This window comes from Pan troglodytes, chromosome 2, assembly GCF_028858775.2.
Source record: "Pan troglodytes isolate AG18354 chromosome 2, NHGRI_mPanTro3-v2.0_pri, whole genome shotgun sequence".
In the NCBI taxonomy this organism is placed as follows: domain Eukaryota; kingdom Metazoa; phylum Chordata; class Mammalia; order Primates; family Hominidae; genus Pan; species Pan troglodytes.
In genome coordinates this window covers 19,519,845-19,534,613 of record NC_086015.1, presented here as the reverse complement: position 1 = coordinate 19,534,613, position 14,769 = coordinate 19,519,845, and the positions used below count along the sequence as shown (strand labels likewise).

At 44.2% G+C, this 14,769-nt stretch overlaps 1 protein-coding gene across 11 annotated transcripts in view; it reads left to right on the top strand.

Moving 5' to 3' along the window:
• COLQ (collagen like tail subunit of asymmetric acetylcholinesterase) overlaps positions 1–14,769 on the top strand; it is a 100,226-nt gene that overhangs the window by 20,592 nt on the left and 64,865 nt on the right. For 9 of the 11 annotated variants that reach the window (XR_678822.4, XR_010155126.1, XM_016940555.3 and 6 more), the window contains exon 1: positions 8,180–8,371. The exons of 1 other annotated variant lie outside the window; for it this stretch is intronic. Coding sequence is in view for 8 of the 10 variants with exons in the window: in XM_016940555.3 (XP_016796044.1) it covers positions 8,266–8,371 (106 nt within the window). In the remaining 2 variants the exon portion in view is untranslated. Of the gene's footprint in view, positions 1–8,124; positions 8,372–14,769 lie in introns of those variants that run through there. One more of the 11 variants, XM_001159864.6, reaches the window with a different exon arrangement.

Below are 14,769 nucleotides of genomic sequence, written 5' to 3'. Positions count from 1 at the left end.
TGAGACCTCCTTAGAATGTAAGTTCCCAAGGGCAGGGACTTTTGTACATTCTGTGCATGCTGAATCTACAGCTTGTAGATCTTGGCCTGTGTTGTGATAGGAACACAGTAAATATTTATTGAATGAAAAAATAATGGGCCAGGCACAGTGGCTCACGCCTATAATCCCAGCACTTTGGGAGGCCGAGGCAGGTGGATCATATGAGGCCAGGAGTTCAGTACCAGCTGGCCAACATGGTGAAACCCCGTCTCTCCTAAATACACAAAAAAATGTGCCAGGCATGGTGGTGCACATTTGTAATCCCAGCTACTCGGAAAGTGAGGCACAAGAATGTCTTGAACAGGGGAGGCAGAGGTTGCAGTGAGTTGAGATTGTGCCACTGCACTCCAGCCTGGGTGGCAAAGTGAGACTCTGTCTCCAAAATAAATAAATAAATAAATAACAGGAAAACAGAAAAATAATGAGTGAATGAATTCTCTGACCTCTCTCTTACCTTCCTGAATCATTGCTTTTCTGTTTCTGTCTTCTCTAGTTTAACCTTGTTCATCTACTTCCTGAGGACACTCTTGTGGTTTTAAAACTTCACAGTTACATTTAGTAACTCTTTATATAAGGAAACAGATTGCCACATAATCCATGATAACTGGGTGGAAAATTTTTAATCTCTCTTGTACTTAAAAAAAAAATCACCTGTTCCTCTTACCTGAGATTGCATATGTTTACATTTTGGCCTTGGAGATAACCCTTACCCTGTGGCTGAGTATTTTTAAAGCACTTTAAGGCCTTAAGTGGATTAAATACAGAACATACTGTGACCTCAGGTTTGTGCGACTTGTACTACAACCTGCAGGATGGGAAGAACCTCCTTGTCACAGGATTGTAAGGCTTCACTGGAGCAGCGTGGGTGCCTATGTCTGTTCTTGTCCATCTCTGAGGAGATTATTTCCTACACAGCCAGCCTCAGCTAGTAGGTGACTCTACGATACTCCCTAGCAGTGCCTGATTATTGCGCATATTGGCTAAGCTCTCTCTTCTCATAACTGGAATGCAGGATGCATAATTATATGCAGTAAGAGTGGTTCCCTTTCTTACCCTTTACTTCTCAGTCTTGGTCAGCATTAGCCTATTGTTATTAAAGGTTTTGCCAGACACAGCCACATGCCCTTGATCTCCACCTTTAGCTGGGCAGAGACAAGATCCAAGCTTTGAAAATGGCTTTGGGCCAAATCAAGTTGCTAGGTGGGCCTTCCTCCCCACCCCATCCAATCTCCTCAAATGCAAGAGGAACCATCTCTCCAGGAGGCAAGGTGGTGTGGTTGGGGACTGGGATTGGGGTAGGGGGCCGGTGATGGGCTGAGGGTGTTGGGGGAGGTGATGGGATTGTGGGTGGTGATATTATTTCAATAAATATATAAAAATAAAAATTTGCAATTAGCTTGTGTTAAGTACAAATAGTATACTAGGAATATGCATTTGAACTGGCTAGAGAGTTTGCAGTGAATGTCACCTAAGTTTCCCAGGGTTCACCTTAGGGGAAATCTGGGGTAAGCTCCACCTGAAAGAGCAAGGCAGATTTGTTTCGCCCTTTGGTGGCTTACTAAATATTATGAGCTTACTTATTCCTATGATTCTTGAAATAAATAACGTTAGGATTTATTTGTTCAGGATTCAGGATGTTTTTCCATCCTATGGACTTTAGTTCAAGAACCGTCAATCCTCGGGTTGTCATAAAGCATTTTGGGGTCTCCTCGGAAGTCCCTGGCCTTCCCTTATGTCCTGTCTCCCTACCAAGAATGTGGTTTTGCATCCTCAGAGTTGAATGATTCTTGGACTCACAACCTTTCTGAGTCTGGTTTCAGGTAGACAGGTTGATTGGTGTTCCATGGAGAACATGTCTAGCCCTAAAGGCTAGAGCACTGGTGACATCTGATTCGATGTGTCATTCAGCAGCCTGCACGGTTCATATCTAGTCTTGCTAGGCATTGTTCCAGCCAGCCAATGACCTGAACCTCTGCTGCTGTCCCCAGAACTTCACATAAGCCTCAGTTTTCTCATCTGTAAGATGGGAATTATAATTCTAGTCTTGCTGCCTCACTTATGACTATCGAATGAAAAAAAGATAAGGATTTCATACAAAATAAAGCCCTATATACGATTATTTACCATACCAGTAACATGTTTAGTGTATAACATGTAGATGAGAGAAAAGTGGGGAGCTAAATAATAAGAATTAAATAAAAATGGGTTTGAGGGTCAAATATGTTTGGGGTAAAAGCAAAGTCAATGCATTTCTTTACTGCAGGACTTCTCAGTGTTTTTGATATGCCAATAAATGTTCTGAATTTCCAACAGTGACATAAAACAGGCAGGGTTTCCTAATGTCCATGAACTCCTCTGCTTTTCAAAAACCATGCATCTCAGAATGAGCACACCCCCCCAGCATAGTATGAAAAACACTGTATTGGATAAGATTACTGTCGCTAGTGTTGTGATTGCACTCCAGATGGCTCAAGGCCAGCCTACTATCTCTGCCCTGAAAGTGAGGAAATCCAAGCTCCTGGCCCTGGAGATGTAACTATGGGCGAGATGCCTGGATAAGTCTGATGGGTCTTATCAGACTCGTTAGCTCTTCTGGCCCTCTGATGAAGCTATGCTTTGCATTCCCAGGCCCCATCAGTTCTGGCTTTGATTTAAGCCCAAGTTGCCAGGGAACAGTGAGCTGTGAGGAGGGGCTTTCCTGGGGCTTCTCAGTTGCCCAGGCTTGCCTCCCGCCTGCTGATGGGAGGTGGCTATGACCTCTGCATAACTGAAGTATCATCCATTCTGGGCCAGAGAGACCAGGCTCAGAGCTCTGTTTCTCTGCCAGGACCAATCAATAACTCTCTCCTCTTCACAACACGTCTGCAAAAGACTTGTTGGACCTCGGGCATGCAGGATTGGCGCCTTTTTCCTTTCTGCTGTTTTCTTTACTCCTAAGGCCACCCTAACTTGATTTTGTAAAAATAGAATTTTGTTTTTAAATTACAAATTAAATAACGCTCATTGTAAAAATTTTAATACAAATATGTATAAGCTTGAAAAGGGAATTCTCCTTTTATCTTCTCTTATCCCATATACTGTGGGATGTACATCATTCTAGATCTTTCTCTATGCACATATAAAAACTGATAAAGAGATTTGCTTGTTTGTTCAGAAATTTGGTTGGATATACTGCCACTTTCTTATTTCACTCAACAGTGTTCCATTGACAATCTTCCATGTCAGTGCATACATGTGACATTTTTCTTATTTTTTAAAGTCAAGTTTATTGATGGAAAATGTACATATAATAAAACTGACCCTTTTTGAGAGTATGGTTTGATGAATTTTGACAAAATATACAAACACTCTAATCAAGATAAAGAATATTTTCATCACTGCTAGTTCTCTTGGGCCCCCTTCTCTTCTCACAATTCTAACCCCTGGCACCATGGATCTGTTCTCCAGCCCCATAGTTTTGCCTTTTCCAGAATGTCCTACTAATGGAATTATACAGTATGTAGCCTGTTGTGTCTGGCATCCTTCACTTAGCATAATGCACTTGAGATTCTTCCATGTTACTTAGTTTATTCCATTTTATTGCTGAGTAGTTTTGCATTGTATGTACACATGCAGTTTGTTTATCCATTCACTGGTTGATGGCCATTTGGGTTGTTTCTAGTTTTAGCTATTACAAATGAAGTGGTTATGAACTTTCATGTACAGTCTTTCTGTGGACATGTGTTTCATTTCTCTTGGATAAATACTGAAGAGTAGAATTGTTGGATGTATAATAAGTGTATATTTGACTTTATAAAAAACTGACATTTTTTTCCAAAGTGGTTACACCATTTTGCATTCCCACTAGCAATGTTTGAGAATTCCAGTTGCTTCATATCCTCACCAACACTTGGTATTGTCAGTCTTTTAAATTTTAGCTATTCTAGTAGGTGTGTAGTGGTATCTCACTGTGGTTTTAATTTGCATTTCCCTAATGACTAAAGATGTTGGGTATCTTTACAAATGTTTATTTGTCATTAATGTATCTTCTTTGGTGAAATATATATTCGCATCTTTTGCCTTCCTTCTTTCCTTTCTTCCCTCCTTCCTTCCCTCCCTTTTTTGAGACAGGGTCTCATTCTGTCGCCCAGGCTGGAGTGACACAGTAATGGCTCACTGCAGCCTTGACCTCCTGGGCTCAGGTGATCCCTTATCTTCACCCTCCCAGGTAGCTAGGACTACAGGCATGCACCACCACACCCAGCTAGTTCTGTTTTTTTTTTTTTTTTTTTCGTAGATACGGGGTTTTGCCATGTTGTCCAGGCTGTGTCCATTTCTTTATTTCATTTCAGTTTTTTTTTTTGAAAGAGTCTTGCTCCGTTGCCCAGGGTGGAGGGCAGTGGTGTGAGCCCAGCTCACTGCAACCTCTGCTTCCCAGGTTCAAGCGATTCTTGTGCCTCAGCCTCCTGAGTACCTGGGATTACTGGTGTGTGCCACCACACCCAGCTAATTTTTGTATTTTGTGTTGAGATGGGGTTTCACCATGTTGGCCAGGCTGGTCTCAAACTCCTGGCCTCAGGTAATCCACCCACCTTGGCTTCCCAAGGTGCTGAGATTACAGGTGTGAGCCATGTCTGGCCTGCCATTTCTTTTAATTAAGTTTTTAATCTTATTATTATTGAGCTGTGAAAGTTTTAATATATTCTAGCTACAAATCATTTATCATATATGTGTTTGGCAAATATTATGTCCTAGTTTTTGGCTTGGCTTTCCAATTTAGTATTCTATTTTGAAGAGCAGAAGCATTAAAGTTTTTATAATGTCCAATTTAACTTTTTTAAATTTAAGATTTGTATTTTGCATCTTATTTAAGAAATCTCTGCCTAACCCAGGGTCACTAAGATTTTCTCCTGTTTTCTGCCATAAGTTTAATATTTTAGCATTTACAATTAGGTCTGTGGTCTATTTTAAAATAATTTTTATGCATGGGGCAAGGTAAGGGTTCATCTTTATTTTTATTTGTTTGTTTTGCATATGGAAGTCAAATTTTTCCAGCACCATTTGTTGCAAAGACTGCCTTATTCTTTCTAGTCACTGCATAACATTTTGAATGGATGTCCCAGGATTTATTCCACCAATGTTTCATTCATGGACAGTTAGGCTGTTTCCAACTTGAGGCAACAATGCACACCCTTGCACCTAAACCACTGGGTAGTGAATGAGTATTTCTGAGAACTTCTGGGTCAGACGGCATCTGCATTTTAAGTTTAATGGGGCCAAAAGATTGTTTTCCAGTATACAGTGCTGCCTACAAGGTCTGAGAGGGAAGACTCTGACTTTGAATGGCTTTATTGGTGTGAGCTTTTCTCAAATCTCAAATAGTTTCCTTCTGGACAAATCTAATAGTCTATGTTTTTAGATTCTGGAAACATCAGAGCCCTTCCAGGAGGATTTGAAGAAAGATGATAATTTCTGTCTTGGTCAGTTAGGGTAATCTTATAAGAAATAGGCTCATAAAATATAAGATACCCAAGGAAATGGAAATTTACTAAAAATTGTTTAATAAGTATTGGGGCCTTATAAATAACTCTGTGTTGGGGCCTCCTCAAAGGGTAGAGGCTCCTGTCGTAACTTTAGATCAGCAGTGACTCATTCTCCAGTGACTTGAATTATAAATTTAGCCTCTCTGTCTGCGGGTCCTAATTCAAGGTGGCCATCCATAGTCCCTCTCACACTCTCACCATACTCACCAAAGCCCTCCCTTGTATCAGGCGCAGGCCAGCCAGCTGTATGTGCAGAGGCTCCAAGGGGTGCTGGGGAAATGCAAGTCGTGCAGAAAGCTGGAGCATAAAGTTATGCTACTTTTGTACATTCTTCTCTTTTCATCCTATCCAGTGGTGTGATTTGATCAAAGTAACTTACATTGTTGAGGATCTGTTAGGTGACAAGGACTGTCCTGGGGGCCTTGAGAGTACACAGAGCTGTGGGATAGTCCCCTATCTTTAGGGATGTTAATGCCAGCTAAATAGCAACACAAGGTGGTATTCAAAAACAATAGCAGCAGGTGTCACCGGTAGGACATATTGACAGAATTTGTTCCAAGGGTGAATTCTTTGTGCTGAGAGAAGGAAGAAGTCATACTGGCTTTGCAGAGGAGGAATCTGAGCTAGATAGTGAAAGTTCATATTCTGACACCAAGTTACTCAAAAGATACCTTCCTCCCAGGTAGACTGTACCTTCTCCAAGCCACCGGAAGCTGGCTGCTGGGGCTCCAGGAGTTAACAAGAGTGAGCCTGAGAATGTCCTGATTGAGTTTGGCCAACAATCACAGCTCCTTCTTGTAAAAATTTTGGGAGCAGCTAAATGGGGGTACCCTCTCTTTAATCTGTCCTATAAATTTTGAATGTAGTTCAGGTATATTTTTCATGCTTTCAAAAGCTTTCCTGATCAACTCTGTATCAGTTAGCTATTGCTGATGAGCAAGTCATCCTAAAACTTACTGGTTTGAAACAATAGCCGTTTTATTTGCTCATGACTTCGTAATCTGGGCTGGGCAGTTCTTTCGAGAGTCTCACTTGGGGTCACTCCTGTGGCTGGCATCATCTGAGACCAGGACAGGGCTAGATGTTCCAAAAGGGCCTCACTTGCCTGTTGATGCTGCATCTGGGGTAGTCAGAACAGCTGGAGGCTGGCTGCTTCCCCCTCCATGTGGCCTCTTCAATAGTCCAGACTTTTTAAAGTGGCAGCTGATTTTCAAGAAAAGGCAAAAGCAGGAGCTGCCAGGCCTTTTAAGGCCTAGGCCAGGAGATGGCACAGTGTCCCTTTAGCCACATTCTATTGGTCAAAGTAAGTCACAGAGCCACCTCAGATTTAAGGGAGGGGAACTAGCCCTGCTTTTTGCTGGGAAGAGTGGCATGCACACACTGGGATGGGAAGATTTTTGGAGGCCATCTTTGCACCCAGGCTACCATGGCTCCCTTGGGTCTCCTTTGTGCTGTTCCTATGTGCAAGTTCTAATCCGTGTAGGATTCATCCCCATTACCTCACTTAACTTTCCAACAAACCTTTAAAGGGAACATTGTCTCCATTGTATGGATGAGAAAACTGAGGCTTAGAGAGGTGAGCTTGTCCACTGCCACTCAGAGCTGAGAGTCAAGCCCAAGTGTGGTGCTACAGCTGTAAAATATCACTTTATACCATGCCCTGACCCAACTCCACCTTCCCCATAATGAGCACAGGGGCAGGATGCCCACCCCAGCATCCAGTAACTAGCAGACTGTTTCTGAGTTAACTCCTATGAGGCATGTAATATGTAAATTAAAGCAAAATGAACAACTCTGTGAATTATTATTTTGTTTTAGTCATCTAATCATCTCTATAACAGGCTTTTATAAACTCATAAAAGGTATTAAGAATGTGATAATTTTTATTTGAATAATTTTGTCTAGCCAAAGATTAAATTAGTGATGTTATTTTTCTGAATATAGTTTGATAAAAATCATTCACTTTTCTATCCTTTTACTGTTTTCATTTATTTTGCCTTGCATTGAATCAAAAGGTTGCAGCTTTTGGAGAGAGAAACACTTTTTCACAGAGAAAGCTGTTTGGAAATATAAACTACTTCCTTCCTCCTTTTTATTGGATGATTAAAGAAAAAAATTAAAAGTTAACTTTACATTTGTTACACAATGGGTAAAAATGTCACAGGCTGACAGTGGAGGGGTTTTTCTCCATGAAATTCGGTTTGAATCAGGAGAGTTGTTTCTGCCCAGTTCCAAGGAGGTAGATGGTGGCACATAACCAATTAGGAATCTCTCTGCCCTTGAGGACTGCCTCCAGTGAACATCTGAGACTTGGCTGCCTTCTCATCACCTCTTCACTAGCCACTTACCTCAGTCTCCAAAAAAGAAAATTTTGACATCTTAATTTTAATGTGGGCATTTGATATGGTGCTTGAGATAAATATAACTCTATGTAGTATGGAGACAGTTTAATGGGAAATGGTTGGCATTCTTTCTTGGTAAAGGCATGGGGGACAGGAGAGGTGGAGGGAGAGAGAGGGAGGGGGTGAGGAGGAGGGAGAGGGAAAGAGAAAGAGGGAAAGACACACACACACGCACGCACACACACACACACACACACAAACACACGCGCACGCAAACAGCAGTGAGGAAGAGAAAAGCAGAGATAAGCAAGGCTCCGCAGCAGCCTCCTTTCTAACTTGACCCTCGCCAGACCCTGGCCAGCATGGTTGTCCTGAATCCAATGACTTTGGGAATTTATCTTCAGCTTTTCTTCCTCTCTATCGTGTCTCAGCCGACTTTCATCAACAGCGTTCTTCCAATCTCAGCAGGTAAACGATGGCCACAACTTTCCTCTCTTCCATCTGTCAGGGGACAGGGGGAGGAAGGAAGATTGTTTTGCAATGTGTCCTGATGTTTTTGCCATTCAACTGTTGGTGGAGGGAGGTTGGAAGGAAGATGGCCACCCCAGCAGCTTCCTGTCACCCAAGCTTGTCTCGGAAGCCCCTTCTGTCCTTGTTCCAACCGGCTCCTACCTGGCTGCTCAAAGCAGAGACGCTTTGAAAAATGGTTTCTGCCTCCCCTATTCTCCCCATTTGCTGCATGATTTCATCTTGGTCAGGAATTTGGGAGAGCTTAAAAGAGACAGAGGCGTGCAAGTAATAGAGAAGTGAGTCTCAGATGTTTCTATAAATACATCTCTGACCTCTTCGAAGGGGGCTTGCCTCACAGGGGCTGTTGTGGAGTAAACAAACCTCTTTCCGGACCCAGATAGCATCCATGGCCACAGTAGTCCCTCGAAGGGAAAATGCAAGTGGCAGGGGCCGGTGGGGTGGCGGGTGAACAGCGGCGGGGCAGTTGCAGCCTCAGGACTAGGTTTTCCCTTTCTCCAGACCTGTCTTCCTGGGTGCGACTTCCCTTCAGCCTCAGACAAGGCAGCTGGAGGTCCTGAGAGAAGCGAGCTTTCCAGGGAGAAGTGGAGGGGGTTCCACAGTGACAGCCAGGTCTGGAGCTGAGTGTGTCTGCCGGGTATGAGGCTGGGAGATTTGGGGAAGGGGCTGTGTCTGCCAGCCTGCAACCTTTTCTGAGGTCACCAGCCTGTTGCCCTTGTCCTGTCTGGCCCAGAGCAGGGGAAGTATTCGGTTACTAGTATGGCCTATTTAAACCTTTCTGAGGAAACTCAAATGTTTCCGGAGGGCTTGAAGGAGGCAGGCAGACCCTCACAGCCCCCCTCAATTCACCTCAGTGACCCCTGACTCTCCCCAGCAAAGTTTTAGTTATGCCTCCAACATGAGTCTCATAAATACTTCAACTGAGACAGAAATTTCACTATCACTGCCTTTGCTGGAAACACAGGGAGGGCCAGAAATGCCAGGCTCTCAGAGAGGGCACATCTCTGAATCCAGCTCCCAGCTGCTGTCCATTGATAAAAACAGCTCATCAGCAAGTTGTGTAGCCAGTGTTTGTGGGCCATGAGGGAGTGGTGTGGGGCTAATTATAAAAGTGTGAGAAACAGAAGGAGGTGGGGGCAGATTTGTGGAGAATTCAGGAGGGGGGGCAGGAAAGGTGAGTGGTGGTGTCACCGTGGGTGTGTGCCCACATGCCCCTGCAAATTCAAGTTAAGAGCATCAAGCTTCTTCTAGGAGTGAGTAGTCATTATTCATTCCCCAGTTCAAGGGAGAAGCTTGAGAGTTAATTTGGCCTAATTTGGTGGTTCTTAATCATGTTTGGGTCATGGATTCCTTTGAGAATCTGCTGAAGGTTAGGACTTAAGGAAACTCAGTTTTCTGGTTCTAGCCCTGCCTCTGATGAGCTCCCTGACTTCTGAGAGACAGTGGCCTTACACTATAAGCACCATGTGGCCAGGGCATGTGTCTCTCTTGTACTTTACTGTTTTCCCAGGGTCAGAACAGTGCCTGGCACATAGTAATCAATAAATATTTGATGAATAAATGAATAAAAGCTTCTCATCTGCAAACTGGGGTTTACCATCATTTTGTATTACTTAATTTAAATAGCACCAAAGTGGTTAAGGAGTTCAGAAAACTAGAGAGAAAAGAACCTCTGGTTTTCTTTTGAACTCTTTGCCTTGGAGAGCACCCTGGCACAGCATAGATATCTCTTAGGTAAGGTTTTTGCAGACTGTACCAATCAGGGCAACAGCAGGATAAAGAAGCAACTCAAGTGGTTCAGATGAAAAGATCTGAATGAAGGGATCACTTTGAGAAGTGTGGGCGGGGTTAAGGGAACCAACAAGGAATGCTGAGGCACCTAGAGATTAGCAACTGCAATACGCCTTTACCACCCTGTGCTTGAAAAGGCAAGAGGGGCAAATAGGAAAATGGATCCCAGGCAGATTTGGAGCCTTGGAGAAGGGGCCATTAAGCAAGAGCATTGGTCATGGAGGGACCTAAAGCAGGGAGAAAGTGAAGGAGAAATACACCATCTTCTCTCTCCTCCCATCCAAGCACCTTTTGGCAGCGCCTCTCATTGGCCAACCCAACTTGAAGCCAGAGGGCAGAGCATGGAGGTCAGGGACTGGAACACTGAGGGCAGAGAGCCAAGGGGAGGGTTGGGATGGAGAACAACCAGTGCGCACATCCACAGGCACTTCTGGCTGGGAATGTGGTCATTAGACATTAGGGAAAACAATGGAATAGACCTAGCGGGAATCACTAAGGTAACCAGCTCAGTATCACAAAGATATGTTTTCTCCGGTGGTCACTTGGCTTTGTCCCCCTAATTTAGTCACCATGGCTTTATGATAGCACAGTTCAGAAATAAACTTAAGCTTTAAAAAAATGGAAACTGTTCCTTGTAATCCTTTGGAAATATTTTCCAACAGTTTGATATAAAATATTCTATATTCAGAAGCTTATAGTCTTAATTCTTCTGAAGATAGGCTGTGTATACACAGAAAATAAGGGCAACCAGGAAAATCTTTTCATTCTATGCATTATAACTTAGTGAGTGCCTACTGTGTGCCTGGCACTCTAATGTGTGCTTCAGGGGACACGGAGACAAGTAGGATGTGGCCTCTGCTCTGAGGGATTCCATGATCACCTGCTTTTGAAACACAGGTGGCATGTGGTAAATGCCCCGGAAAGGGGTTGTGATGGAGGAAGAGCTCTCATGGGCCTGTAGGCCAGTACTTACCTTCATAGATAATCCACTCCTTCACTGTCTTCAGGAAAGACTATTCCAGCAGTGCCATGTGCAGCACCAGCTATCTGGATCAGAGGTTCATTACCTGGCAACCTCCTCTGCTGGGTCCCAGAGGAGAACCAGGAAGGAGCACAAAACATGAGAGGCCAGAACTGATGATATAAATGCCATCGCTAAAGCACATAATATTTGATACACACAAAACTATTTCAGGCCTTTATTCTAAGCCTGTTAACTCTTACTTTGGACACCACTCTAATAGACATAGATAGTGCGTGACTTGAAAGCTGGTGATTATATATAGCATATTAAATTGGGGAGGGAGGAGTTGCTGCTTAAGCTAGACACAATGATGGATGATAAGAATGATTACAAGAAAAACAATAAAGAATTAGGAAATGGGCCTGAGATTTCAAAAAGAATAGTAGGCCAGGCACGGTGGCTCACGCCTGTAATCCCAGCACTTTGGGAGGCTGAGGTGGGTGGATCACCTGAGGTCAGGAGTTCGAGACCAGCCTGACCAACATGGAGAAAACCCTGTCTCTACTAAAAATACAAATTTATCTGGGTGTGGTGGTGCATGCGTGTAATCCCAGCTACTCAGGAGGCTGAGGCAGGAGAATTGCTTGAACCTGGGAGGCGGAGGTAGCAGTGAGCTGAGATCGTGCCATTGCACTCCAACCTGGGCAACAAGAGTGAAACTTCGTTTAAAAAAAAAACAAAAAATAGTAGACTAGAGCTACCTCTAGAGCCTCTGCTCTGTCTGTAACCCCTGAAGGCGTCATTGACTACAGTACATTAACTGGTTTTCATTATGATGAGCATGAATGGTCCAGTGATGACTGGATTCTGCCTACTTTATCTTGCTTAAGAAGGTAGATAAATGCCATTTATATATTAGAATGATTTCTATTGAACATGGCAATTATTAAAAATGCCAAGATTCCCACGTTTGGTGTATTGCGTTAACCATTGGTGGGTAATAAACCACCGTGACACTTGGTAGATCGAAACAACAACCATTTATTGTTGAAGTTCATGTGTTTGTGGGTAAACTGAGGGTCAGCTAATCTAGCTTGGGTTTGGCTGACCCTGGCTGGACTCACTTATGGGTCTGTGGATTGACTTGGCTCCAGTATCCACCCACAGTGGTAGGTCAGTAGTAGTACAATTTCCAGAATGTGGAGGCACAGACACAAAGACAATAATATTTACCGGAGGGCAGGCCTTCCACACAGTTTAATTTGTGTAATTCTCGCAGCACTCCTGAATGGGGGCAGCACCACTTCCCCTTTCAGATGAGGAAATGGCAGCTCAGAAAGGTTAAGTGACTTGCCCAAGGTCATGCAGCTGTTATGTGGGAGAGCTGGAGACTGAAATCCTGCTTCTTTAAGTCCAGGGCTTTCACCAGTATAGACCAAATCTCCTTATGGTTTTGGATAAATAGTGATATTGGCCTTTAAAGTCCTGTAGGCTACCCTCCTATCCTCTGGAAACTCTCCTCTGGATTCTTTTTTGTTTGTTTTTTCGAGACAGGGTCTCGCTCTGTCGCCCAGGCTGGAGTGCAGTGGTGCGATCTCGGCTCACTGCAACCCTCCGCCTTCCAGGTTCAAGCGATTGTTATACCTCTGCCTCTTGAGTAGCTAGGAGTACAGGCACGTGCCACCAAGCCTGACAAATTTTTGTATTTTTAGTAGAGACGGGGTTTTGCCATGTTGGCCAGGCTGGTCTCAAGCTCCTGACCTCAAGTGATCCGCTGGCCTTGGCCTCCCAAAGTGCTGGGATTACAGCCACCACGCCTGGCCTGGATTCTTTATTTTCCATTCCCTCCTGCTTTTTCCTCAGGATATTAATGCCCAAAGCTCTAGCAAAAGATTGAATATTGCTTTATATTAAAGTGTGCATGACTTGCCAGGGTACTGATTTATCTCTCCTTTGATGGTTCTTGCATTTTAATGGAGGTTAAGGATCTAAGCTAAACAATACTCTAGTGAAATGGTGTCAACCAGGGTGTTTGGGGGTGGGGAGCCAGGGGAATCCACTTCACAAGCCTTCCCTTTAGGCATTGTGAGCCGACCCATCGATGACCCTGCAGACACATGTGGTTTCCCTCATTGAATACAGGATTTTCCAGGAAGGCAGGACTCTCCAGGTGATGTTTGGGTCCGGGTCTCAGAAACCGGATGGTGAGAACACCCAAATCCAGTCCTGTAGAGTGAGATCAGATGGAAGGATGTGATTTCTGTCTGGGTACTGGAATCTTCTCCTGTTGCCTGCTGGGATGTAACCCAGGGCAGGCATTTTGTGGCCTGTAGGGCCTGATGTCCAGCCCCGTGCTCCCCTGCCTGGAAGCCAGCCAGGCCACCACTTGGGAACTATCCATATTCTTGGCACTAGATTATGGACCATTTATTTGTGTCTGATGCTGATCAGCTATTGTTTAATGCTCCGTAATGCACTTGCCAGCCATCTCCTCTGATTTACCGCCCCATATTTCCTATGGATAATAAAATCAGAGAGGATTCTTAAATTAAAGAACTCTCTAAGGGGTCCCAGGCTTCCTGCCAACCCCATCCCAAGCCTCTGCGTGCAGCAGTGGGCTCATGTCCTGTTCAGACACAGAGAGGGGTGGGTGTGAGGGATGGGAGACTTTCCCTTCTGATAAGTTGGGCCAACCCCCCACCTTACTGTTTGCCACACTCACACCTCCTTTTTCAGATCCACAGCCACCACTGCCACATCCATACAAAAACAACACAGCTCCAGAGTGAACAGAGAGCCGCTCTGGCTTCGATGAGACACCAAATAACCTCGTGTCCCATTTTCTTTATTTTATTTTATTTTTTATTTTGATTTTTTTGAGATGGAGTCTCGCCTTGTTGCCCAGGCTGGAGTGCAGTGGCACGATCTCAGTTCACTGCAACCTCCACCTCCTGGGTTCAAACAATTCTCCTGCCTCAGTCTCCGGAGTAGCTGGGATTACAGGCACCCACCACCACGCCCAGTTAATTTGTATTTTTAGTAGAGACGGGGTTTCACCTTGTTGGCCAGGCTGGTCTCGAACTCCTGACCTCGTGATCTGTCTGCCTCAGCCTCCCAAAGTGCTGGGATTACAGGCATGAGCCACTGCCCCTGGTCCCCATCTTCTTTAAATGCAATTCAGTCAGAAGTACCACTTGTATTTCTCCTATGGACTGGCACCAATGATTCCCACAAGCCTCTTGTTTTACAAAGCACTTTCACAACTACAGTTGTCTTGCCCTTCACAGTAGCCCCTACTGTGAGGGGTCCTGGGTGCAAATTGTGCCTCCCTTGGTTATGAACTGTGTGATGGTGGAGAGCTCATTTCATGCAGTGAGCCCCAAGTTTCTCATCTGAAGAATGGATATAATAGTCTCTGTCTCACAGAATTGCTATGAGGATTTATTAATTCAACAAACATTTCATGAGTGCCAACTATATGCCTGGGGATATGCAGCAGTGAGCAAGCAGACAAAAATATCCCACCCACATGGAGTTTCTGTCATCTCTCTGAGAAGAACTTATCCAGTCCTAAGAGATGAAT